Here is a 27,950-nt window from a genome sequence, read left to right as displayed (position 1 = left end):
CCGCTCAGAGTTGAAGTAGGTCGGCTGTGTGTTCGCGAAAGACTTTCGTCTCTTGCGTCGGGATCACTGTCTGCGGGCCGAAGATATCACTTTCCCTTCGGTGAATGTTGAGACCGATCCCGAGCGGGGAGATCCGATGTTGGCCGTGAGCCCCGAACTGAGGGTCAGGAATTCATTTGTTTCCCAACTGTCTGGGCTCGTCAGAAATGTGTCGACTTCACTTAATCTGCATTGAACGATCCAAACCAGGAGCCCAGGCTGTCTGTTTCCGCAGAATTGAAATGGAAGTCCCGCCGACAGGTCACGTGAGGCTGTGTGCCACAGATTCGCCCCGCCCTCCGCTTTGTGACGCAAGATCACGTGGTGTGATTTTGGCCAATGTGTTTCATTAACTTCCCCGAACCCGTCTCGCTTCCTGAGGCTCCTTGCATTTGTCCTGGAGGTTTTTGGCTGTTGTGTCTTCTCCCGGGCTGGGGTGGGTGAGAAAGGAGAACGTCCCAGGTTGTGGGGATCTTTGATTTCACTGCCTGCTTTACCCAGGGACTGGGAAGTCCAGGGGGAGAATGGTTTCAGCCTCAGCTTCACGCAGTAGAGCTGAGCCACACATTACTCCTGCAAGTTTATAGTCCAGCAACTGTGGTCGGTCAAGTACAGACAAGACAGGATCTGTAATACAAATTTCCTGAAATGGACCTGTTTTAACCTGGAAGTGGAGTGATAGTATAACAGTAAAGGAAGCACAACTTGACCTTGTAAATTATCCTGGAACCGATTTGACTGTTATTCCCGGAAATGTGTCCGGTGCAGTTGTTGCTAACAAGGCTTACAAGAATAATCTCAGGAATGATCGGATTTATGTTTGAGGAGCATTTGATGGTTCTGGACCTGTGCTCGATGGAGTTCAGAGGGACGGTGGGGGTGGTGGAGGGATGTATGGTTAATAAACCTACCGAATGCTGAAAAGCCTGGATACAGTGGACATGGAGAGGATGTTTCCATTAGACAGAAAGTCTGTGATCTGACAGCACAGTCTCAGAATAAACTTGCTTCCCTTTAAAACTGAGATGAGAAATTTTTTTTGGCCAAAAGATGTCTGATATTTGGAATTTGTGAATTTGTTTGAACCTGCCATTTGGGTATATTTGTGACAGATTAATATATTGATGATTGCTGAGTAGCTTCAGGGTTACAGGAGGAAGGCAGGAATATGGTGTTGGAATAAAAATCAACCCTGGTTGTGTGGTGGACAGACCAGATGGATCGAATCACCTAATTCTGTTCCTGTGTCGTATGTCTTACCATGACTGAATGATGGCTCCTTCTTATCCCATATCGTCTGTGTCATGTGAGGGACAATAAAAGATTGTTCACTGAGCTCATTATATTTGCCTTCAATGGTTAAATTTCAGTGAGTTTTATTCCTAGTAACATTAAGCAGAAATGTTAGGTCCTCCTTTGTATTGTTAACGTGCTTCATTATCTTTCATGTTTAAGTCAGACCTGCAGTGAGAGATTTATTGGAAGAAAAACCACGACTGAAGACGAAGGAACAGCAACAAGTGAACCAGCCCGAGGATTGAGAGCACTGATTGGAGAGAAACCATCTGACTCAGAGATTCCATTGATTCAGTCCGGAGAAAGTTTGGTGAGTCTCATTTACTCAAACACTGGTCCTTTAGACGTTACATACCTGCACAAAGGAAGGTAGGAAATAGTTGGGAGTGAGACTGAATATGCCCAGAAGGACCAGTTATGCCTCTGTCAGACCCAGTTGTGAAGAAGCCCCCCCTTATATTAAACTTTTTGCCCTTCATCCTTAACCCATGTCCTCTGTTTTTTTTTCTCTCCCCTAGCCTCAGTGGATAAACCCTGCTTGCATTCACTCTATCTATACCCACCCTAATTTTATATACCTCTATCAAGTCTCCCCTCATTCTTCTACACTCCTAAGAATGAAATCCTTACCTATTCAACCTTTCTCTGTAACACAGTTTCTCAAGTCCTGGCAACATCCTTGTAAACCTTCTCTGCACACTTCCAACCTTATTAATATGCTTCCTGTAATTCGGTGACCAAAACTGCACACAATACTGCAAATTCAGCCTCACTAATACCTTATACGATCTCACCATAACATTCCAACTCTTATACTCAATACTTGAATTTATAAAGACCAAAGGATTCAACAGTGGCTAGATGGGAGATGCCAGAGAGTAGTGGCGGATAATTGTTTATCGGGATGGATGCCAGTGACTAGCGGGGTGCCTCAGGGATCTGTTTTGGGCCCAATGTTGTTTGTAATATACATAAATGATCTGGATGATGGGGTGGTAACTTGGATTAGTAAGTATGCCGATGATACTAAGGTAGGAGGTGTTGTGGATAATGAGGTGGGTTTTCAAAGCTTGCAGGGAGATTTATGCTGGTTAGAAGAATGGGCTGAACGTTGGCAGATGGAGTTTAATGCTGAGAAGTGTGAGGTTCTACATTTTGGCAGGAATAATCCAAATAGAACATACAGGGTAAACGGTAGGGCATTGAGGAATGCAGAGGAACAGAGACATCTAGGAATAACAGTGCATAGTTCCCTGAAGGTGGAGTCTCATGTAGATAGGGTGGTGAAGAAGGCTTTTGGAACGCTGGCCTTTATAAATCAAAGCATTGAGTACAGAAGTCGGGATGTAATGTTAAAATTGTACAAGGCATTGGTAAGGCCAAATTTAGAATATTGTGTGTAGTTCTGGTCACCGAATTATAGGAAAGATATCAATAAATTAGAGAGAGTGCAGAGACAATTTACTAGGATGTTACCTGGGTTTCAGCAGTTAAGTTACAGAGAAAGGTTGAACAAGTTAGGTCTCTATTCATTGGAGCGTAGAAGGTTGAGGGGGATTTGATCGAGGTATTTAAAAATTTGAGAGGGATAGATAGAGTTGACATGAATAGGCTGTTTCCATTGAGAGTAGGGGAGATTCAAACGAGAGGACATGATTTGAGAGTTAGGGGGCAGAAGTTTAAGGGAAACACGAGGGGGTATTTCTTTACTCAGACAGTGATAGCTGTGTGGAATGAGCTTCCTGTAGATGTAGTAGAGGCCAGTTCAGTTGTGTCATTTACGGTAAAATTGGATAGGTATATGGACAGGAAAGGAGTGGAGGGTTATGGGCTAAGTGCGGGTAGGTGGGACTAGTTGAGATTAAGAGTTCGGCATGGACTAGGAGGGCCGAGATGGCCTGTTTCCGTGCAGTGATTGTTATATGGTTATATGGTACTAAAAGCTCTCTTTACTGCCCTATCTACATGTGATGCCACTTCTGGGAATTTTGTATCAGTATTCCTAGATCCCTCTGTTCTAGTGCACTCCTCAGTGCCCTGCCATTTACCTTGGATGTTCTACCTCGGTTTGACCTTCTAAAGTGCGATACCTCACACTTGTCTGTATTAAACTCCATCTGCCATTTTTCCAGCTGGTCCAGATCTCTCTGCAAGCTTTGAAAACCTTCTTCACTGTGCATACACCTCCAATCTTTGTATCATCAACAAATTTGCTGACCCTATTTACCAAATTATTATCCAGATCATTGATATAGATGACAAATAACAATGGACTGATCCCTGTGGCACACCACTAGTCACAGGCCTCCACTCAGAGTAGCAATACTCCTCTACCACTCTCTGACTTCTCCCATTCTCAATTTCCAATCAAATTTACTACCTCACCATGTATACATAGTGACTGAATCTTCCTAACTAACCTCCCATGCGGGACTTTGTCAAACGCCTTACTGAAGTCCATGTAGACAACATCCACTGACTTGCCTTCATCCACTTTCATTGTAACCGCCTCGAAAGTCTCCAATATATTTGTTAAACATGACCTACCATGCACAAAGCCATGTTGACTCTCCCTAATATGTCCCTGTCTATCTAAGTAATTGTCAATCCTATCTCTTAGTACTCCTTCCAATAATTTACCCATGACCGACATCAAACTTACAAGCCTATAATTTCCCGGATTACTGTTGGAGCCTGCTTTAAACAAAGGAACAACATGAGCTATCCTCCAAATCTCTGGCACCTAATGCGTAGATAATGACATTTAAATATATCTGCCAGGGTCCCTGCAATTTCAACATTAGTCTCCCTCAGGGTCCGAGGGAATACCCTATCAGGTTCTGGAGATTTATCTAGTCGCCTCAAGGTAGCAAGCACCTCCTCCTCTTCTATCCGTATAGGTTCCATGACCTCAATACTTGTTTGCCTTATTTCCATTGACTCCAAGCCAGTTTTCTTAGTAAATTCAGACACAAAAAAAAAACATTTAACATCTCCCCAATTTCTTTTGGTTCCATGCATAGTCGACCACTCTGATCTTCAAGAGGACCAATTTTATCCCTTAACTATCATTTTGCTATTAATATACCTGTGGAAGCTCTTACTATCCTTCACCTTGACTGCCAACGCCACCTCATGTCTTCTTTCAGCCCTCCTGATTTCTTCCTAAAGTATTTTTTTGTACTTTTTATACTCCTCAAGTACCTTATTTGCTCCCTGTTTCTTATACATGTCATACATCTCTCTCTTCTTTATCAGTGTTCCAATATCCCTGAAGAACCAAGGTTCCTTATTCTTATTCACCTTGCCTTTAATCCTGAGACTTTGTTCCTAGTGTGTCCTCATGGGCCATCCGGTAATGATTTAAGCTGGTGACAACCCTGTTTTCCTCTGTGGGGTAACCGTCATGTGGAATCGGGCTAATGGTCGGACCTTCAACCAAGTGAGTCCAGTCTCCGCTGTTAGTCTGGCCAGTTTACTCTTCAGAGTGCCATTGGCTCTCTCCACTCTGCCAGCGGCCCGTGGGTGATGTACACAGTGGAATTGTTGCTTGATAGCTAGTTTGTTACATACTCCTTCGTTTGCTTTCACCATAAAGTGTGGGCCATTGTTGAACTCAGCATCTCTGGCTTGTACCTGGGAATTATTTCCCTTAATAATACTTCACAACAGTCAGCAGAATTAATGGTAGTTGGAATAGCTTCAATCCATCTACTAAACACATCTATAATAACTAAGCAGTATCTATAGCAATGTCCTCTAGGCAATTCAATAAAATCAACTTGTAGACACGAGAAAGATCCACCTGTCAAAGAAGTCGTACCCGGTGTGCAGGGTACAGGTTACCAACCATTCCCTCCTTTCCCAGGTGTGTACAATTATGTATATAATCAACCAATATTGGTAAAAACTGTGTAGGAACCCAGACCTGTCCCACTGGGTGATCCAAAGACCTAGCTTAGGGTCTTTCTGGCACCCCATCTGGGACCACAGTTTTCACTCCTCCTCAGAGGCAGCCCCCTGAGAAGAACAAAACTCGAGGTAGCTGTAGAGCGGTGAGTAAGTTGTTTACAAAGGTGACATTACTCATGGGGAGACCAGAGGAAGTCAGGAATCCCCATGTTCCCAGAGAGCCCCGTAGTCATGTACAATCCCAAATGCATAACGGGAGTTTGTCTAAACGTTCCAACTTTAGTCTGTTGCTGGGATACAGGCACGAGTCAGAGCAAACAGCTCAGCCTTCTAGGCAGAGACAGCTGCTTCAAAGGAGGCCTGTTCAATTACTTCACTGTCCGTCACTATCGCATAGCCAGAATGTCGTTTTCCTGCTGGATCCACAAAAGAGCTTCCGTCCTCATAAAACGTTTCCTCAGGCTAGAGGGGGTATTGCAGAATGGATGGGAGAGTCTGTCCCTTCACAGTGATCCGGACGGGCTAGAAGGGGTATTGCGGAATGGATGGGAGAGTCTGCCCTTCTTTCACAGTGATCCGGGCGGGCTAGAGGGGGTATTGCGGAATGGATGGGAGAGTCTGTCCATCTTTCACTGTGATCCGGACAGGCTAGAGTGGGTATTGCAGAATGGATGGGAGAGCCTGTCCTTCTTTCAAAGTGATCCGGACAGGCTAGAGATGGTATTGCAGAATGGATGGGAGAGTCTGTCCTTCTTTCACAGTGATCCGGACAGGCTAGAGGGGTATTGCAGAATGGATGGGAGAGTCTGTCCTTCTTTCATAGTGATCCAGACGGGCTAGAGGGGGTATTGCAGAATGGATGGGAGAGTCTGTCCTTCTTTCACAGTGATCCGGACGGGCTAGAGGGGGTATTGCAGAATGGATGGGAGAATCTGTCCTTCTTTCACAGTGATCCAGATGGGCTAGAGGGGGTATTGCAGAATGGATGGGAGAGTCTGTCCATCTTTCACTGTGATCCGGACAGGCTAGAGTGGGTATTGCAGAATGGATGGGAGAGCCTGTCCTTCTTTCAAAGTGATCCGGACAGGCTAGAGATGGTATTGCAGAATGGATGGGAGAGTCTGTCCTTCTTTCACAGTGATCCGGACAGGCTAGAGGGGTATTGCAGAATGGATGGGAGAGTCTGTCCTTCTTTCATAGTGATCCAGACGGGCTAGAGGGGGTATTGCAGAATGGATGGGAGAATCTGTCCTTCATTCACAGTGATCCAGATGGGCTAGAGGGGGTATTGCAGAATGGATGGGAGAGTCTGTCCTTCTTTCACTGTGATCAGGACGGGCCAGAGGGGGTATTGCAGAATGGATGGGAGAGTCTGTCCTTCTTTCACTGTGGTCCGGACGGGCCAGAGGGGGAATTGCAGAATGGATGGGAGAGTCTGTCCTTCTTTCACTGTGATCCGGATGGGCTACAGGGGGAATTGCAGAATGGATGGGAGAGTCTGTCCTTCTTTCACTGTGATCCAGATGGGCTTGAGGGGGTATTGCAGAATGGATGGGAGAGTCTGTCCTTCTTTCAAAGTGATCCGGATGGGCTAGAGGGGGTATTGCGGAATGGATGGGAGAGTCTGTCCTGCTTTTACAGTGATCCGGATGGGCTAGAGGGGGTATTGCGGAATGGATGGGAGAGTCTGTCCTTCTTTCACAGTGATCCGGACGGGCTAGAGGGGGTATTGCAGAATGGATGGGAGAGTCTGTCTTTCTTTCACAGTGATCCGGACAGGCTAGAGGGGTATTGCAGAATGGATGGGAGAGTCTGTCCTTCTGTTACTGTGATCCGGACGAGCTAGAGGGGGTATTTCAGAATGGATGGGAGAGTCTGTCCTTCTTTCACAGTGATCCGGATGGGCTAGAAGGGGTATTGCCGAATGGATGGGATAGTCTGTCCTTCTTTCACTGTGATCTGGACGGGCTAGAGGGGGTATTGCGGAATGGATGGGAGAGTCTGTCCTTCTTTCACAGTGATCCGGACGGGCTAGAGGGGCATTGCAGAATGGATGGGAGAGTCTGTCCTTCTTTCATAGTGATCCAGACGGGCTAGAGGGGGTATTGCAGAATGGATGGGAGAGTCTGTCCTTCTTTCACAGTGATCCGGACGGGCTAGAGGGGGAATTGCAGAATGGATGGGAGAGTCTGTCCTTCTTTCACTGTGATCCGGACGGGCTAGAGGGGGTATTGCAGAATGGATGGGATAGTCTGTCCTTCTTTCATAGTGATCCGGATGGGCTAGAGGGGGTATTGCGGAATGGATGTGAGAGTCTGTCCTTCTTTCACAGTGATCAGGACAGGCTAGATGGGTATTGCAGAATGGATGGGAGAGTCTGTCCTTCTCTTACTGTGATCCGGACGGGCTAGAGGGGGTATTTCAGAATGGATGGGAGAGTCTGTCCTTCTTTCACAGTGATCCGGATGGGCTAGAGGGGGTATTGCAGAATGGATGGGATAGTCTGTCCTTCGTTCACTGTGATCCGGATGGGCTAGAGGGGGTATTGCAGAATGGATGGGAGAGTCTGTCCTTCTTTCACAGTGATCCGGATGAGCTAGAGGGGGCATTGCGGAATGGATGGGAGAGTCTGTCCTTCTTTCACAGTGATCCGGATGGGCTAGAGGGGGCATTGCAGAATGGATGGGATAGTCTGTCCTTCGTTCACTGTGATCCGGATGGGCTAGAGGGGGTATTGCAGAATGGATGGGAGAGTCTGTCCTTCTTTCACAGTGATCCGGATGAGCTAGAGGGGGCATTGCGGAGTGGATGGGAGTCTGTCCTTCTTTCACTGTGATCTGGACAGGAGGTCTGACTTCATGGACTGAAATTGCCCAGAGATGGGGTACAACATCTTGGGTTCGGTCACTATTGAAAGAATGTCTTACCAGATGTCCCGTCTTCACCTCAGATTTCTTCCAGTATCGGAGCTGCCCCTTGACCAAGTCTTGCCAGTCTCCCTCGGTGCTGGATGCCTGTTTCATCAAGGTGTGGGCAAGGAGCCCTCGGCTCTTTGGCTTGAACCCAGGGCAAACCCTGACAGTCGTATTGGGAACCACCAGTCCTGTCTGTCGCCAAATGAAATTTGGAACTTTGGCCAGAAATGCAGTGCCGTCTCTTCCTTTAACCTCTCCAATCACCGTGACTGGGAATTTCTGTTCCTCGAGGGGTGCATAATATTAGCTGTCCTCAGTGTGCACCCGGTAGGGTCATAACACAGAGTCACATGAGAGCTGGCCGCTGGCAGAAGGGGTTCAAATGTACTGGAGTCCAGATAAAGTGCCCACAATTGGGTGGTCAGAAACTGAGGAAGCTGTCAGTTGTTCGCAGTTCTGGCATGATATCCGTCTCCGTGCATGGAATCTCGACTTCCAACAGACAGAGCAAGTCTCTCCCTACGAGATTACACCCCCGTCTGGTGGTGACAGTAAATGAAACCTCACACTGGTTCCCCTGGATTTCCACCTGCAGTGGCTGGATACGTGAATACGTACGTTCCGTGCCTCTGAACCCAGACAGAGTGATTGTAGCGCCTGATAGCATGAATCCCTTTTCCGATACTATTTCCTGATGGAGAGTGGTTGTGCTTGCCCTCATATCAATCATAAACGGAACTGTATTTCCAGCAACTTGAAATATTACAGTGGGCTCTTCCTGAGGGTTTGCACTCACGGTTGGAAGCATCTTCTTGTCAGTTTCTGAATGTTTTGTTGTCCCCACCTGTCCCTTGTTAGGTTTTTGCTCCCATTTCTGTTCCTCAGATATAGCCTGCTCGCGTCCTTCTTCCCACTGAGCTTATTCACCTTTAATATTAGTTCCCTTCGGGGTTGATCGGGATTCGAAAGTTGGGTCCTAATGATATGTCAAAGCTCATCGCATTTGATTTCGGTCATTGTCAGGCCAATCCATATTATTTGTTTTAATCATGTTGGCTAACTTAGTTGGTAAGCATTGGAGCAGTAGGGCATTGAACTGGGCGGACAGATTTGCTTGGTCTCCTGCGAAGGTGCCGTAGCAGGCCACAAATCACTCTCAGTAGTCTGGTCCAGATTCCCCAGCCTTATGTTTGCATTTAGGTACTTTGGTGATGTTGACAGATTGCTGGAGATCTGGTCTGTCTGTTCATTCTCGTTATGGTTTCCCACCTGTAACTCCTGATAGGTTTGGTATTTCAATTCTGCCTTCCATTTCTGCCCTTCATCAGCTGAGAGTATCATGCAGCAGAGACCGAATAAATCTTGCGGAGTTGCATTAAACGTTTGTGTAGTACTGTGGACACACTGAGCAAACTGTGCTTGTTTTTCTTTTCTATCTGGGGCCAGATTCATGATCATTATCATTTCTTGAGGCTTCCAGGGAGCATACACAGGATTCACTGAGGGCTGTCCCTCCTCCTAACCCTAGGGGGAGCGTTTGCTACTGCTGTTCAGGGGGATTTAAACTAATGTGGCAGGGGGATAGGAACAAGTGCAGAGAGACAGAGGCGTGCAACATGAGAGTAGAACCAAAAAGTAGTAAGGTGAAAAGTAAAAGTGGCAGGCAGTCAAATCCAGGGCAAAAATCAAAAAGGATATGGTTGGAATCACAGAGACATGGCTCCAGGGTGACCAAGGATAGGAGCTCAACATCCAGGGATATTCAGTATTTAGGAGGGATAGACAGGAAAGAGAAGGAGGTGGGATAGCGTTGCTGGTTAGTGAAGAGATTAACGCAATAGAAAGGAAGGACATTAGCCTGGAGGATGTGGAATTGATATGAGTAGAGCTGCATAACACCAAGGGGCATAAAATGCTGGTGGGATTTGTGTACAGGCCACCTAACAGTAGTAGTGAAGTTGGGGATGGCATTAAACAGGAAATTAGAAATGCGTGCAAAAAAGGAACAGCAGTTATAATGAGTGACTTCACTCTACATATAGATTGGGTGAACCAAATTGGTAAGGGTGCTGAGGAAGAGGAGTTCTTAGAATGTGTGCGGGATGGTTTTCTGAACCAACATGTCGAGGAACCAACTAGAAAGCAGGCCATTCTAGACTGGGTATTGAGGAAGGTTTAATTAGCAATCTTGTCATACGAGGCCCCTTGGTTAAGAGTGACCATAATATGGTGGAATTCTTCAGTAAGATGGAGAGTGACATAGTTAATTCAGAACCAAATGTTCTGAACTTATAGAAGGGCAATTTTGAAGAAATGAGACGTGAATTAGCTAAGATTGATATTTCAATGATATTTAAAGGGTTGACAGTGGATAGAAACATAGAAAATAGGTGCAGGAGTAGGCCCTTCAGACCTTCGAGCCTGCACCGCCATTCAGTATGATCATGGCTGATCATCCAACTCAGAACCCTGTGACTGCTTTCTGTCCATACCCCCAATCGCTTTAGCCACAAGGGCCATATCTAACTCCCTCTTAAATATAGCCAATGAACTGGCCTCAACTGTTTCCTGTGGCAGAGAATTCCACAGATTCTCCACAGTCTGTATGAAGAAGTTTTTCCTCATCTCGGTCCTAAAAGTCTTCCCCTTTATCCTTAAACTGTGACCCCTCATTCTGGACTTCTCCAACATCGGAAACAATCTTCCTGCATCTAGCCTGTCCAATCCCTTTAGTATTTTATATGTTTCAATAAGATCCTCCATCAATCTTCTGAATTCCAGTGAGTATAAGCCTAGTCGATCCAGTCTTTCTTCATATGAAAGTCCTGCCATCCCAGGAATCAATCTGGTGAACCTTCTCTGTACTCCCTCTATGGCAAGAATGTCTTTCCTCAGATTAGGGGACCAAAACTGCACACAATACTCTAGGTGCGGTCTCACCAAGGCCTTGTACAACTGTAGTAGCACCTCCCTGCTCCTGTACTCAAATCCTTTTGCTATGAATGCCAGCATACCTTTCAACTTTTTCACCACCTGCTGTAACTGCATGCCTCCCTTCAATGACTGGTGTACAATAACACCCAGGTCTCATTGCACCTCCCCTTTTCCTAATCAGCCACCGTTCAGATAATAATCTGTTTTCCCGTTCTTGCAACCAAAATGGATAACCTCATATTTATCCACATTAAATTGCATCAGCCATGAATTTGCCCACACACCTAACCTATCCAAGTCACCCTGCATCCTCTTAGCATCCTCACAGCTGACACCACCGCCCAGCCTCGTGTCATCCGCAAACTTGGAGAGGCTGCATTTAATTCATTCATCTAAATCATTCATATATATTGTAAAGAACTGGGGTCCCAGCACTGAGCCTTGCGGTACCCCACTAGTCACTGCCTGCCATTCTGAAAAGGTCCCGTTTACTCCCACTCTTTGCTTCCTGTCTGCCAACCAATTCTCTATCCACATCAATACCATACCCCCAATAACATGTGCTTTAAGTTTACACACTAATCTCCTGTGTGGGACCTTGTCAAAATCCTTTTGAAAATCTAAATATACCACAGCTACTGGCTCTCCCCTATCCACTACTAGTTACATCCTCAAAAAATTCTATAAGATTCGTCACACATTACTTTCCTATCACAACTCCATGCTGACTTTGTCCGATGATTTCACCTCTTTCCAAATGTGTTGTTATCACATCTTTGATAACCGACTCTAGCATTCTCCCCACCACCGACATCAGACTAACCAGTCTGTAATTCGCTGGTTTTTCTCTCCCTCCTTTTTTAAAAAGTGGGGTAACATTAGCTACCCTCCAATCCTCAGGAACTAATCCAGAATCTAAGGAGTTTTGAAAAATTATCACCAATGCATCCACTATTTCTTGGGCTACTCTGGGATGCAGAGCATCTGGCCCTGGGGATTTATCTGCCTTTAATCACTTCAATTTACTTAACACTACTTCCCTTCTAACATGTATTTCCCTCAGTTCCTCCATCTCACTAGACCCTTGGTCCCTTACTATTTCCAGAGCGTTATTTATGTCCTCCTTAGTGAAGACAGAACCAAAGTAGTTATTCAATTGGTCTGCCATATCTTTGTTCCCTATGATCAATTCACCTGTTTCTGACTGTAAAGGTCCTTACATTTGTCTTGACCAATCTTTTTTCTTTTCACATATCTGTAAAAGCTTTTACAGTTTTTATGTTCCCTGCCAGCTTTCTCTCATAATCTTTTTTCCCTTTCCTAATTAAGCCCTTTGTCCTCCTCTGCTGGTCTCTGAATTTCTCCCAGTCCTCAGGTATGCCGCTTTTTCTGGCTAATTTATATGTTTCTTCTTTGGACTTGATACTATCCCTAATTTCCCTTGTCAGCCACGGGTGCACTACCTTCCCTGGTTTATTCTTTTGCCAAACTGGGATGAACAATTGTTGTAGTTCATCCATGCAATCTTTAAATGCTTGCCATTGCATATCTACTGTCAACCCTTTGTATCATTTGCCAGTCTATCTTAGCTAATTCACGTCTCGTACCTTCAAAGTTACCCTTCTTTAAGTTTAGAGCCTTTGCTTCTAAATTAACTATGTCACTCTCCATCTTAATGAAGAATTCCACCATATTATGGTCACTCTTACCCAAGGGGCCTCGCACAACAAGATTGCTAACTAACCCTTCCTCATTGCTCAAAACCCAATGTAGAATGGCCTGCTCTCTAGTTGGTTCCTCAACATTCATATGCAATGGCAAGCATTTAAAGATTGCATGGATGAACTACAACAAGTGTTCATCCCAGTTTTGCAAAAGAATAAACCAGGGAAGGTAGTGCACCCGTGGCTGACAAGGGAAATTAGGGATAGTATCAAGTCCAAAGAAGAACGATATAAATTAGCAAAAAAGTGACACACCTGAGGACTGGGAGAAATTCAGAGACCAGCAGAGGAGGACAAAGGGCTTAATTAGGAAAGTGAAACAAAGATCATGAGAGAAAGCTGGCAGGGAACATAAAAACTGACTGTAAATGTTTTTTATAGATAAGTGAAAAGAAAAAGATTGCTCAAGACAAAGGTAGGTCCTACACAGTCAGAAACAGGTGAATTGATCATAGGGAACGAAGACATGGCAGACCAATTGAATAACTATTTTGGTTCTGTCTTCACTAAGGAGGACATAAATAATCTTCCAGAAATAGTAAGGGACCGAGGGTCCAGTGAGATGGAGGAACTGAGGGCAATACATGTTAGTAGGGAAGTGGTGTTAGGTAAATTGAAGGGATTAAAGGCAGATAAATCCCCAGGGCCAGATGGTCTGCATCCCAGAGTAGCCCAAGAAATAGTGGATGCATTAGTGATAATTTTTCAAAACTCCTTAGATTCTGGATTAGTTCCTGAGGATTGGAGGGTGGCTAACGTGACCTCACTTTTTTTTGAAAATGAGGGAGAGAGAATCCGGGGAATTATAGATTGGTTAGCCTGACATCGGTGATGGGGAAAATGCTAGAGTTGGTTGTGAAAGATGTGATAACAGCACATTTGGAAAGAGATGAAATAATCGGACAATGTCAGCATGGATTTGTGAAAGGAAAATCATGTCTGGCGAATCTTATAGAATTTTTTGAGGATGTAACTAGTGGAATGAATAGGGGAGAAAAAGTGGATTTGGTATATTTGGATTTTCAAAAGGCTTTTGACAAGGTCCCACACAGGAGATTAGTGTGCAAACTTAAAGCACACAGTATTGGGGGTATGTTATTAATGTGGATAGAGAATTGGTTGGCAAACAGGAAGCAAAGAGTGGGAATATACGGGACCTTTTCAGATTGGCAGGCAGTCACTAGTGGGGTACTGCAAGGCTCAGTGCTGGGACCCCAGTTGTTTACAATATATATTAATGATTTAGACGAGGGAATTAAATGCAGCATCTCCAAGTTTGCGGATGACACGAAGCTGGGCGGCAGTGTTAGCTGTGAGGATGCTAAGAGGATTCAGGGTGACTTGAATAGGTTAGGTGAGTAGGCAAATTCATGGCAGATGCAATTTCATGTGGATAAATGTGTGGTTATTCACTTTGGTTGCAAGAACAGGAAAACAGATTATTATCTGAATGACCGATTAAGAAAAGCGGAGGTGCAACAAGACCTGGGTGTCATTGTACACCAGTCATTGAAGGTGGGCATGCAGGTACAGCAGGTGGTGAAAAAGGCAAATGGTATGTTGGCATTCGTAGCAAGAGGATTCGAGTACAGGAGCAGGGAGGTTCTACTGCTGTTGTACAAGGCCCTGGTGAGGCCACAGCTGGAGTACTGTATGCAGTTTTGGTTCCCTAATCTGAGGGAAGACATTCTTGCCACAGAGGGAGTACAAAGAAGGTTCACCAGATTGATTCCTGGGGTGGCAGGACTTTCATATGAAGAAAGACTGGGTCGACTAGGCTTATACTCGCTGGAATTTAGAAGATTGAGGGGGGATCTTTTTGAAACGTGTAAAATTCTAAAGGGATTGGACAGGCTAGATGCAGGAAGATTGTTTCTGATGTTGGGCGAGTCCAGAACGAGGGGTCACAGTTTAAGGATAAAGGGGAAGCCTTTTAGGACCAAGATGAGGAAAAGCTTCTTCACACAGGGAGAGGTGAATCTGTGGAATTCTCTGCTACAGGAAACAGTTGAGGCCAGTTCATTGGCTATATTTAAGAGGGAGTTAGATATGGCCCTTGTGGCTAAAGGGATCAGGGGTATGGAGAGAAAGCAGGTACAGGGTTCTGAGTTGGATGATGCATGATCATTCTGAATGACAGTGCAGGATCGAAGGGCCTAATGGCCTACTCCTGCACCTATGTTCTTTGTTTCTATGTGTGGAAAATTAAAATCTCCCACAATCGCAACCTTATGCTCACTACAAATATCTGCTATCTCCTTACAAATTTGCTCTTCCAATTCTTGCTCCCAATTAGGTGGTTTATAATACACCCCTATAAGTGTTACTATACCTTTCCCATTCCTCAATTCCAGCCAAATAGGCTCCCTAAATGAGCCCTGTAATCTATTTTGTCAAAGCACTGTTGTAATATTTTCTCAGACAAGCATTGCAATACCTCCCCCTCTTGCCCTTCTGATTCTATCACACCAGAAGCAACAAAATCCAGGAATATTTAGTTGCCAGTCACACCCCTCCTGCAACCATGTTTCACTAATAGATACATCATATTTCCAGTTATCAATCCATACTCTAAGCTCATCCACCTTTCTTACAATGCTCCAAGCATTAAAACAGATGCATTCAAGAAACTTTCCACCTCGTCCTCTCTGTTTATCACTAATGGTGCAAACAACTTTATTATCTCTTTTTTTTTCCTTCTCCCCTACATCTTCGGTCTGAGCGCTCCTACATCAGGGAGGAAGTTCAAATCAGCTCTGTGTTAAAAGTTTAGCCATCACAGTGACTGAAGGCAGCTGCAGGTTCATGAGGGACTGTTACCGTCAGATTCTGCAGTTCTTGCGGCTGCTCATCGCACCCAGGACTGAACCCTGGTCACTGAGTATTGGAGGAGTCTGTTCTGCTGATGTTAGACTTAATCTAGACTGGTGTTTAATATTGTGGATCTGTGAAAGATAAATCAGTTCTGTATCAAATCCCGTGTCTCAGATATTTACTGTCTAGAGACACTCACAATGTACACTAGAAAGGCCACTCAGCCCATCTGGTTCCTGCCCATGTTTCTGTTCCGTATCTGTATATCAAAATCTCTCCCTGTCGTTCCCCTCTCACTCTCCCTGAGATGACAGGTTGCAACTAGTCACCACTCCGTGGGATAGGAGATTTCCCGTGAATTTCATGGAAACATATAAATGCACAACTCATTACAGATGCTTTGTCCCACATTGTTGTGCTGACCATGTATCTTACTCTAGAAACTGCTTAGAATTACCCTGCCACACAGCCACCTATTTTCCTAAGCTCCATGTAACTATCTGAGAGTCTCTTAAAAGACCCTATTGCATCCGCCTCTACCACTGTCGCTGGCGGTGCATTCCACACACACGCCACTCTTTGCTTAAAAAAACTTAGCTCTGACATCTCCTCTGTACCTACTTCCAAGCAGCTTAAACCTATTCCCCCTCGTGTGAGCTGTTTCAGCCATGGGGGAAAAGCCTCTAGCTATCCACAAGACCAATGCCTCTCATCATCTGAGACACCTGCATGAATTTCTCCAGTCTGAATAAGATGATGAGCTCACTGTGGTTTTGTGTCTCTCTCTCCCTCTCCCCCTGCCCCTCCCTCTCCTCTGACATCACAGTCCCAACTCACTCAGGCTCTTAAAGCGACACTCACAGTAAGCGAACCTGAGGTCTCGGAACACAATGCACCTCTAAAGTCTGACAGCAGACTAGCGAGTGAATCTTCGATGGTGCAGAGTCAGAAACCAAAGAGTTGCCAGCCTGAGTCAGGGCTTTGGGGCTCCAGAGAGAGATGGGGTCTAGAGTTTACCAGGAGGAGCAGGAATCAGATCAGCAGGATGTGGCTACAAAAGAAAAATCAGAAACATTTGGAAACTGGTTGGCCGAAAAAAAGGTGGTTAATTTCAGGCAGCAAATGTGGAGAGGAATAAAAAGACATCGTTTAGGGAGAGCCCCTTCAGCATGCCAAGCCTGTGTACTCCGCTGCTTAGTTCCTCTCTGAATTGCAGAGTTCCTCCAGTGTTTTGTGTATGTGCATCTCTGTATTTCCAGCAACTGCAGAATCTCCTGTGTTTTATAACTGCATTTTACTTTGGCATTAGATACACGTTGATATTGAGTATATTGTTTATGGGAGCCGCTTTCTGCGTTAAAACAGCTGCAGAATTTTTCTATACACATGATAATAAAAAAAATGAGGTATGGACATTGAACCGGTGCTTGCAGAAATGGTTAATTGCACCGTGATTACCCATAGGGCCATGCGTTAAGAATTTTGCCAGCGCTGAAGCGCCAATGAAATGCGCAGGCGTCAGGCTGAGGACGTCCCCGATGCACGCAGTACACAGAAGGCCTTGAAAATGTCGGGTGCAGGTAAGAGCGATTCTCTGTGTTTTTAACTTAAACACCGACTTCGGGACAATTCCTGTGAAATCCAGAGACCGTGGCCAACAATCCCAGGGCTGTCCTGCTCTTGTCCCTCTCTCTCAGCACCACAATCCGTACACGGGCCCCGGGGCGCTTCCGGCTGCTAAGTGAATGGGAACTGATGGATCTCTCAGACAGAGCTGAGCTCCAGCTATCTAAATGCAAGGATTAGGAACTCGGAGAAAGGGAACAAAATCTTATACATCACCAGTTGAGAAAATCACCTTTGTTCTACCTCCAATCACTAACAAGAGAAAACCTGCAGATGCTGGAAATCCAAGCAACACACACAAAATGCCGGAGGAATTCAGCATTAGTACTCTTTTCCATAGATTCTGCCTGGCCTGCTGAGCTCCTCCAGTATTTTGTGTGTGCTGCTTCCTCTACCTCCTCTTGCTCTGGAGTTTTCTACCTGTGAGAACATGTTTTGTCCCATTCTCTCTGGGTACGTAATGATATCAAACACCTTTGCCCTGGGCAACGAGTAGCTTTCACATCACAAATGTGCCAGACTCCAGTGAGACAGAAAGACTACTGCCCTTCCCTTCATATTCATTGGCATTGCAATCACTGAGTTCACCACTGTCAGTCTTTGTCTGATGTGTGTATTGTGGCAATGCAAACGTTGCTGGAGAATTGTGGCGATGCAAATGTTGCGGGAAAATTGGGGGAGGCTTCAGGGGCATATAGAAACTGAGTTCACCACTATCAGTCACTGGGGGGGAGGGTTCAGGGGAAATATTTATGTCAAATACAGAAACTGGTGATACTTGTGTGTATTCTGGTGTTGCAAAAGTTGCTGGAAAATTTGCAAGTGGGAAGAAGTGGAGTGATATTTGGAAATCTGCCTTTTTAAAGCGTAACTTAGCAAGCAAACCACATATGGACAATATGCCAAAACTTTGGTGAGAAAATCCTTCAATTCCCATTATAGGCCTGCTACATAGGTTGTGTGAGAGTGCAGATGAACTGGATTGAACCCAGAGGAGATCAAAGTTCCTATTGACCGTGATTTGCTAGCTGTGAAAATGAATACCTCTCTATAAAAAATGCACAGTGCAAGATTTATGTACACGCTGGTTATTACAAATTAGAGGGGGTATTGAAGATGGGGAGACCTGTAGTGTCCCTGATGCCCTCACTTACAAGAAGTGCATCCAGCTGCAGCTTTTAACCCTGCACTTCAAGGAGTTGGAACTTGAACTACATATGGAAATTGATGGACATTCCAGATACCAGCACTCTGCCCAGTCAGGAGATGATTACTCTGTTCAACTTGGGTTGAACGTCACTGTAACAGTGTGATACCAAATCAAATCTTGGCAACTCAAGTAATCTCATCTGAAATGTTGTCCTACACCCATTGATGGATTTTGTAAATCTTTTACAGGTTAAAAACGGGAAGGAATTTGTCTCCAGGAATCTCACACACGACACGCCAGTTTTGTTGTCTCTTTCTAGATATTTAAGAAGTGGAGCAAGGGATTCAATCGACCATCCTTCTTGCTCAGACTGTGCGAAGGGATTCACTCGGTCATCTGACCAACCAGCAAGCCCGTCATTTTACACAGGAGAAAGGCCATTCACCTGCTTAGGAATGGATTCACTCAGTCATTTCAACTGAAGGTATATCAGCAAGTTCACACAGGGCAAGGCCATTCATCTGTTGTGTGTGTGAGAAAGGATTCTGTCGGGCATCCCACCTGTGGACACACCAGTCAGATCACACTGGGCAGAGGCTGGTCATCTGCTGAATTTAAGGGAAGGGATTCTCTCGGTCATCTGTCCTAATGGCACACCAGCGTGTTCACACCAAGGGGCGGTCATTCACCTGCACAGTCTGCAGGAAGGGATTCACTCAGTCACACAAACTACAGAGACATCAGCGAGTTCACACTGGGGAGAAGCTGTTCACCTGCTCAGTCTGTGGAAAGGGATTCACTCTGTCATCCAACCTACAGAGTCATCAGCGAGTTCACACTGGGGAGAAGCCATTCACCTGCTCTGACTGTGGGAAGAGTTTCACTCGGTCATCCCAACTACTGGTACACCAGTCAGTTCACACTGGGGAGAAGCCGTTCACCTGCTCAGACTGTGGGAAAGGATTTACTCAGTCATCCAACCTACTGATACATCAGCGAGTTCACACTGGGGAGAAGCCATACACCTGCTCAGTCTGTGGGAAGGGATTCACTCAGTCATCCAACCTACAGTGTCATCAGAGAGTTCACACTGGGCAAAAGCCATTCACCTGCTCAGTCTGTGGGAAGGGATTCACTCGGTCATCCAACCTACAGAGTCATCAGAGAGTTCACACTGGGGAAAAGCCATTCACCTGCCCAGTCTGTGGGAAGGGATTCACTCAGTTATCCACCCTACACAGTCACCAACGAGTTCACACTGGGGAGAAGCCGTTCACCTGCTCAGAATGTGGGAAAGGATTCACTCGGTCATCCCAACTGCTGGTACACCAGTCAGCTCACACTGAGGAGAAGCCGTTCACCTGCTCAGACTGTGGGAAGGGATTCTCTCAGTCATCCAACCTACAGAGTCATCAGAGAGTTCACACTGGGGAAAAGCCATTCACCTGCTCAGTCTGTGGGAAGGGATTCACTCAGTTATCCACCCTACACAGTCACCAACGAGTTCACACTGGGGAGAAGCCATTCACCTGCTCAGTCTGTGGGAAGGGATTCGCTCAGTCATCCAACCTACAGAGTCATCAGAGAGTTCACACTAGAGAGAAGCCATTCACCTGCCCAGTCTGTGGGAAGAGATTCACTGATCCATCCATCCTACAGAGTCATCAGAGAGTTCACACTGGGGAGAAGCCGTTCACCTGCTCAGACTGTGGGAAGAGTTTCACTCGGTCATCCCAACTACTGGCACACCAGCAATTTCACACTGGGGAGAGGCCATATACCTGTTCAGTCTGTGGGAAGGGATTCACTCAGTCATCCAACCTACTGGTCCACCAGCGAGTTCACACTGGGGAGAAGCCATTCATCTGCTCACCGTGCGGGAAGGGATTCACTAGCTCAGCTAAACTGAAGATACATCAGAGAGTTCACACCAGGGAGAAGCCGTTCACCTGCTCATTCTGTGGGAAGGGATTCACTCGGTCATCAAACCTACTGGCACACCAGTCAGTTCACAATGGGAAGTAGCCATTGTTATGAATCCCTGGGTTTCCTTTGCTGTGGACTGTCATTTTAAGAGAGAGAGATTAAGAAGGTGAATCAGTCTGACTTGCAGCTTGTTTACATCGCTCGCAGCTTGTTTAGTTTTAACCAAGAACACAGACACTCAGAGTCAGACGGAGACGAAGGAGGGAAAATGGAAGGATCGAAACCAGGGAACTAGTGGCCAAGAGTCACTGTTTAGAAGTTTCCTATGCCCACAAGGGTGGGTTAATTATTGATCCATGTACATTGAATGTGTGTTTGTCACCTTGTTTGATCCATAGGAGTGGATCTGATTTGGGATGTCCTGTGGAAACCACTTATGTGTTAACCCTTGCCTGGCTGTGATGTGGTAGTTCACTTGAAGATGATACACCTTGTGACAAGTCACTTTTGGTGATAATTTGTATGTGGATTTGGAGCGATGACGGATAAAATCTACAGCGACTGTTCTCTTGTTTTACCACCGTGGAACCTGAGGAATTTGACATATTTGCCTTCTCTCACCATTTACCCTGGATTACAAATCTCTCTCCCTCATCGCCTATTCTGTGGTTGAACTGAACTTTCATACTTTAGCATCTCAAGACTGCAAGCCTTGTTTCCCCTGAGCTCAATAGTTTGGGAGTTATACTTATACACATTTATAAACTTAACACTGTTAACTTCTGTTTATCTTGTTTAAGTTGCAATATTACAAGTAGATTCCAATAAAGACAGATTTAACATCAAAACCAAACTCCAGATGTAATCTATTGCTGCTGGCTTGTTTCTAAAGCATTATGGTTCGTAACAAATTTGGGGCCTGCGTCTGGGATATGAACAAATTTGCGAGCTATTGATCGAAGAATTATCATTTGATTGGGGAAATCCCTTTTGATTTATTTGTTGTGGAAATCACCAGCAATGGACATTTATAAATTTCTAGAAGCGCCAACCCCTAAGGGATTAGGAAAAGCCAAAAAGAATGAATTGCTGACTGATGCTAATGGATGAATCTTAAGCAGGTAAGGGGCTGTGAAGGACAAGGGCAAGCACACAACTGGGAGAGAAGGTAAAGGTAAAACAATAGGGGTTTTATTATAAAATATAGGCATCCACCCCATTTTTCAGAGACTGGGATCCCTGGTTCAACCGGTAATGACGTGCATTTCAATGTGCTCACCTCCCAGTCCTCGATTCTCCAAATGAAATTGTTATCACATTTGATCTTTCTTCATATGATGACCTAACCATTTCAGGGATCAGTCTGTTGAAACTTCATTGCACTCTCTATAACAAATACTCTCTAACCACTTTGTTAATCCTCTGTGCAAAAACTGTTCATCTTCTGCAGCCCCGTGTTGCCCCAACCATTCAGCTCCCAACCCTGTCATTGGCCCCACTTGCAGGTCAACAGTGTGCCGGTGTTTCCCCCCCAATATGAATCCCTATGCTCGCCACCACCGTGGGCTCAGACATTTTCACAGATTTCCACCGGGACAAACATCTTGTCCGCCCCCTCTCACACGATCTATTTCCTTTCAATAAAATCCCTCCTCTCCTTCCCCAGGGAGCTGGCATCAAACCGACGGGCCGAGCGGTCTCCTCCTACCTCTCGGTGACACATCAGACTCCGGCCGCAGGTGACGCTTCACAAACGCCCCAACTTCTCTTGGAGGGAAATGGAAATAAATCAAAAAACGGACATTTACTCCACTGTGATGTGGAGTTTGAGGCCGGAGCGGGAGGCGAACTCAGCAGGGGTAACGCCCTCTGGACTTGTCCAACTCTGCGACTGGTGGTAACAAGTGATTGACATCGCTTTGCACCAATGGGAATAGTGCAGCCCCTGAATCCTCTGTTGATAGCGGTGGGGGAGGGCTGGTCATGTGATTATTAGCCCAGCTATTAAACTGATAAAGCCCGAGCTCACCAGCGCATGGATGACGTAAGACGCTGTGCACGTAAGGGCAGATCCCGGTGTGGGAAGCCCATGCGTGACGTCAGGTGCGAGGGGGGTCTGTGCGACGTCACCTGTGGGGATGCGCTCGCATTTAAATGCACCTTAATGTGCGTTTCTTATGATTTCAGAGGGACAACAACATTAATCATGGGTTTCATTACAGAATCCACTGTTGTGAGATGTAAAGTCACTTGTTATGTGTCTGGCTGGGCCGTGTTGTTTTGGGGGCTATTGATCGATTAATTATCTATTTGATTGGGCATATCCCTTTTGATTTATTTGTGTGTGGAAATCAGCAGCAGTGGATATTGATAAATTTCTGTAGGTTGGATGACTGAGTGAATCCCTTCCCACGTACTTCCTCATCCAGGTCATCCACTCTTGGTCGTCCTGGAATCATTCTTTGAAACTTCTCCGGACCCACTCCAATACGAACACATCTTTTGCTCAGATAATAAGTCGTAAGTACAGGTCGGAATCTGCTCACAATACACCAACAGTGATCTGCCCAATGCGTTATAAAGCTATAGTATCGCATCCCTGCTCTTCTAATGCTAACATTGCAGTTGTCATCTTTAATCAACTCAATTTGCAAGCAAACCTTTAGGGCCTCTTGCTCAAGGACTCACAAGCACTTATGAACCTCTATTTTTTTCAAGTTTCTCCCATTTATTTTTTTTCTACGCCCAATTACTTCTACCAAATGTACATGACTTGCATACACTGTATTTCAACTGCTACTTTGCTGGCATTCTCCAGGCCTATCGAAGTCCTTCTGCAGACTCCCGCTTTGCTCTAAACTATCTGTCCCGTACCTATCTTTGTATCAACTGCAATGTTCGTCACCAAGGTATCAATTCCGTCATCCATATCATTCAGATTTAACATGAAACGATGCGGTCTCAATACTGACCCCTACAGAACAGCATTAGTTACCGACAGCAAAACAGAATTGCCCACATTATTCTGACACTTTCTCCCTTGTCAGCACAAGTTTCTTTCCTGTAATTCCATGAGCTGTGATCCTGTTAAGCAGCCTCACGTGCAGCACCTTAGAAACATAGAAAACCTGCGGCACGTTACAGGCCCTTTGGCTCACAAAGCGATGCCGAACATGTCCTTGCTCTAGAAATGCCAAGGGTTACCTACAGTTCTCTATTTTTCTAAGCTCCGTGTACCTATCCAGGAGTCTCTTAAAAGACCCTATCGTGTCCGCCTCCACCACCATTGCCGGCAGCCCATTCCAAACACTTACCACTCTCTATGTAAAAAAAACATACCCCTGACATCTCCTCCGTACCTACTTCCAAGCATCTTCAAACTATGCCCTCTCGTGCTAGCACTTTCAGCCCTGGGAAAAAGCCTCTAACTATCCACACGATCAATGTCTCTCATTTTCATGGACACCTTTATCAGGACACCTCTTATCCTCCATCACTCCAAGGAGAAAAGACTGAGTTCACTCAATCTATCCCTATCCAAACAACATCCTCGTAAATCTCCTCAGCACCCTTTCCATGGCTTCCACATCCTTCCTGTAATTTGGCGACCAGGACTGAGCACAGTACTCCAAGTGGGGTCTGACCAAAGTCCTATATAGCTGCAACATTACATCTCGGCTTTTAAACTCAAGCCTGCGGATGATTAAGGCCAACGCACAGTGTGGCTTCTTAACCACAGAGTCAACCTACATAGCAGCTTTGAGTGTCCTGTGGACTCCGTCCCCAAGATCCCTCTGTTCCTCCACACTGCCAAGAGGCTTACAATTATTACTATATTCTATCATATTTGACCGAAGCAAATGAACCACATCACACTTCTTTGGGTTGAAGTCCATTTGCCGCTTCTCAGCCCAGGTTTGCAGACTATCAATATCCCCCTGCAACCTAACCCAACCTTTGTGTCATCAGCAAATTTACTAACCCGTACCTCCACTTCCTCATCCAGGTCATTTATTAAAGTCACGAAGGGTAGGGGTCCCAGAACCGATCCCTGAGGCAGACCACTGGTCACCGACCTCCATGCAGAATATGACCAGTATACAACCACTCTTTGTCTTCCGTGAGCAAGCCAGTTCTGGATGCACAAAGCAATGTGCCCTTGGATCCCATGCCTCCTTACTTTCTCAATAAGCCTTGCATGGGGTACCTTGTTGAAGATCATCTGAAAATCCAAGCAAACAACATACACTGCCTCTGCTTTATCTACCTTGCCTGTTATTTCCGCAAAGTATTCCAAGAGATTTGTCAGTCAAGATTTCCTTGAAGGAATCCGGCAGACTTTGGCCTACTTCATCATGTTTCCCCAATTACAGTACCCAAAAAACACACTCTTAGTACACTCTAACATCTTCCTGACCACTAAGGTCAGACTGTCCAATAATAATAACTGTCCAACAATAATAACTGTCCAATAATTTTCCTCTTAAATTGTGGAGTGACATTTGCAAATTTCTGGTCCACCAGAACCTTTCCAAAATCTAGTGATTTGTGATAGATCATTACTCATCACTTGAAGAGAAAACTAAGGGGGAACTTCTTCATTCAGAGGCGGGGAGAGTGTGCCCCGAGCTGCCAGAGCAAGTGGCAGGGACGATTGTAATCTTTTAGAGAAGTTTGCTTAGGTCACTGGATGAGAAGCATATGGAGGGCGATGGTCTAGGTGGAATTTGTTGGAACTCGGAAGATTAATGCTTTAGCACGGACTAGACTGGCCGAATGGCATTTTCCTGTGTTGTAGTGTTTTATGACTCTAATGCCTTCACAATCTCTTCAGCCACCTCTTTCTGAACTCTGCGGTGTCTTATCTACCTTCAGGCCTTTCCGCTTCAAAAACCCCTTCTCTCCTTAGTAAAAGCATGTATCCTCACTTCTGCCCCAGGTACTGCTGAATGTTTGGCTTTTATGTAATAAATTTAATGACACAACTGTAGTGGGTGACTTCACTCTGCAGGAGGATTGGGAAAGTCAGATTGGCGTGAGATCGCAAAAGAGGAGATGTATTGAATGCTAACGAAATGGCTTTTTAGAGCCGCTGATGGTTGAGCCTACTCGGGGAACTGCTATCTTACATTGGATGTTGTGTAATAACCCAGATCTTATTAGGCAGGTTAATGTAAAGGAACCATTAGAAGGCAGTGATCATAATATGATTGAAGTCCTACTGCAATTTGTGAGGGAGAAGCACAGGTCAGATGCATAGTATCGCAGGGGAATGACAGGGAATTTCAGAGGCATGAGAGAGGTGATTCCTCAGGTGGATGCTGGTGGAGATGACGCCAGAGCAGAAATGGCTGACGTTTCTGGGATTAGTTCATAATGTACAGGATAGATATGTCCCACAGACGTAGTACTGACAAAGGAAGTGAAAGACTGTACAAAAGCATATAAGGTAGCAAAAGTGAGTAGTAGGTTGGATAACTGGGTAGCTTTTAACATCCAACAGCAGGCAAATTTAAAATAAAAGCTATAAGGGGAAAGGTGAAATGAGACAGCAAACTATACAATAATATCAACCAGTTATAAAATATACGAAAGGGAGGCTAGAGTTGATATTGGACCACTGGAAAATGATGCTCATGTGGTACAAATGGTTTAGAGATGGTAGATGAACTTGATAGGTACTTTGCATCCGTCTTGTCCGTGGAAGACACCACCAGTGTGCCAGAGATCCGTGAGTGTCAGCGAACAGGAGTGAGTGCCATTGCTATTACAAAGGAAAACGTTTGAGGCAAACTCAGGTTCTTAAAGTGGATAAGTCACCTGGACCAGATGGACTACATCCCAGAGTCCTGAGAGAGGTTGCTGGAGAGATAACAGATGCATTGGTCATGACTCGTCAAGAATCACTTGATTCTGGCATGGTCCCGGAGGACAGGAAGATTGCACATGTCAATCCACTCTTTGAGAAGGGAGGAAGGCAAAGTAAAGCAAATTATAGTCCAGTTAGCCTAACCTCAGTGGCTGGGAAAGTGTGGAGTCATGATAACAGATGAGGTTCTGGGGTACTAGGAGACTAATGATATAATGACAAAGCCAGCATAGGTTCTGTACAGGGAAATCTTGCCTGACAAGTCTTCGAGGAAGTCATAAGCAGGATGGACAAACGAGAGGCAGTGGATATCATTTACTTGGATTTTCAGAAAGCATCTGATAAGGTGTCACACATGAAACTGCTTAACAGGATAAAAATCCGAAGTAATACTGGCATGGATAGAGGAATGGCTGACAGCCAAGAGGCAGCGAGTGGGAATAAAAGGGGCCTTTTCTGGTTGGCCAGCAGTGATTAGTGGTCTTCAGGGGTCAGTATTCGGACCGGAACTTCTTACATAGTTTGTCAATGACTTGGATAATGGAACTGATGGGGTTGTGTGGCTCAGACTGTGGGAAGAGATTCACCACATCATCTCACCTAGTGACTCACCAGTCAGTTCACACTGCAGAGAGGGATTTCACCTGCTCTGTCTGTGGGAAGGGATTTGCTCAGTCATCTAACCTACAGAGACACCAGCAAGTTCACACTGGGGAGAAGCTGTTCACCTGCTCAGACTGTGGGGATGGATTCACTCGATCATTCAACTTATAGGGACACCAGTGAGTTCACAGTGGGGAGAGGCTGTTCACCTATTCAGACTGTGGGAAGGGATTCACACAGTTAGGTAGCCTACAAGTACACCAGTTAGTTCACACTGGGGACCGGCCGTTCACCTGTTCAGACTGTGGGAAGGGATTCACCACATCATCTCACCTAGTGACTCACCAGTCAGTTTACACTGCAGAGAGGGATTTCACCTGCTCAGATTGTGAGAAGGGATTCACTCAGTTATCTGATCTACTGGCACACCAGTGAGTTCCACTGGGGAGAGGCCGTCGACCTCTGAATGTGGGAAGGCATTCACACGATTATCTCGTCTATTAAAACACCAGCAAGTTCACACCGGTTAGATGATGATCGTCTACTCAGACTTTGCGAAGAGATTCTCTCAACCGTCTTCACGAATGCTGCATCATTGTGTTCCACTGGGGAGAGGCCGTTCACCTGCTGTGAATATGGGAAGGGATTCACTCAATAATCTAACCTTGTAACACACGACTGGGTTCACATTGGGGAGAAAGATCCAATAAGCTGCAAGCTGGATATTAGTCCATCCCCATTGCTGAATGCAATTTCAAGAGTGACTGGGGGAGCCTAGTACAAAAGGGCATGACTCAAGGTTTGCAGGGCGCCCATGCAGAACAGAGATGTGGAGAATTTTTTTTAGTCAGAGGGTGGTGAATCTGTGGCATTTTTTTGACACGGGCAGCAGTGGAGGCCAAGTCATTGGGTGTGTTTAAGGCAGAGATTGATAGGTATCTGAGTAGTCAGGACATCAAAGGTTATGGTGAGAAGGTGGGGGAATGGGACTAAAGGGCAGATTGGATCAGCTCATGATGAAATGGTGGAGCAGACTCGAAGGGCCAAATGGCCGATTCTGCTCCTGTGTCTTGTGGTCGTTTTTTTTCTCATGTGCGTTATTCTTCTTCCTCCTTCTGTCCAAGGAAGTGTTAATCCCGGTG

The 27,950-nt window shown here is 45.5% G+C and overlaps 1 protein-coding gene across 7 annotated transcripts; it reads left to right on the top strand.

The window, feature by feature from the left end:
* On the top strand, positions 1-27,916 carry LOC132388495 (zinc finger protein 229-like). 7 transcript variants are annotated; one of them, XR_009510246.1, is made up of 4 exons: positions 1-100; positions 1,495-1,645; positions 17,099-17,214; positions 22,003-27,916. XR_009510246.1 is itself a non-coding variant. In XM_059960844.1 (4 exons), the coding sequence occupies exon 4, from the start codon at positions 19,059-19,061 to the stop codon at positions 20,433-20,435; it is 1,377 nt and encodes a 458-aa protein (XP_059816827.1). In that variant the 5' UTR covers positions 1-100; positions 1,495-1,645; positions 17,099-17,214; positions 18,203-19,058; the 3' UTR covers positions 20,436-21,974. The 7 variants fall into 7 exon arrangements, 6 of the variants coding, with proteins under 6 accessions (XP_059816827.1, XP_059816830.1, XP_059816831.1 ...); XM_059960844.1 differs by lacking the exon at positions 22,003-27,916 and adding an exon at positions 18,203-21,974; XM_059960847.1 differs by lacking the exon at positions 22,003-27,916 and adding an exon at positions 18,203-21,974 and having other exon boundaries at positions 22-100; positions 1,499-1,645.
* Positions 27,917-27,950: the final 34 nt, after the last annotated feature.

Source organism: Hypanus sabinus, unplaced genomic scaffold (genome assembly GCF_030144855.1).
Source record: "Hypanus sabinus isolate sHypSab1 unplaced genomic scaffold, sHypSab1.hap1 scaffold_336, whole genome shotgun sequence".
In the NCBI taxonomy this organism is placed as follows: Eukaryota; Metazoa; Chordata; class Chondrichthyes; order Myliobatiformes; family Dasyatidae; genus Hypanus; species Hypanus sabinus.
The sequence above is the reverse complement of the archived record's forward strand: the minus strand, read 5'-3'. Positions and strand labels throughout refer to the sequence as shown.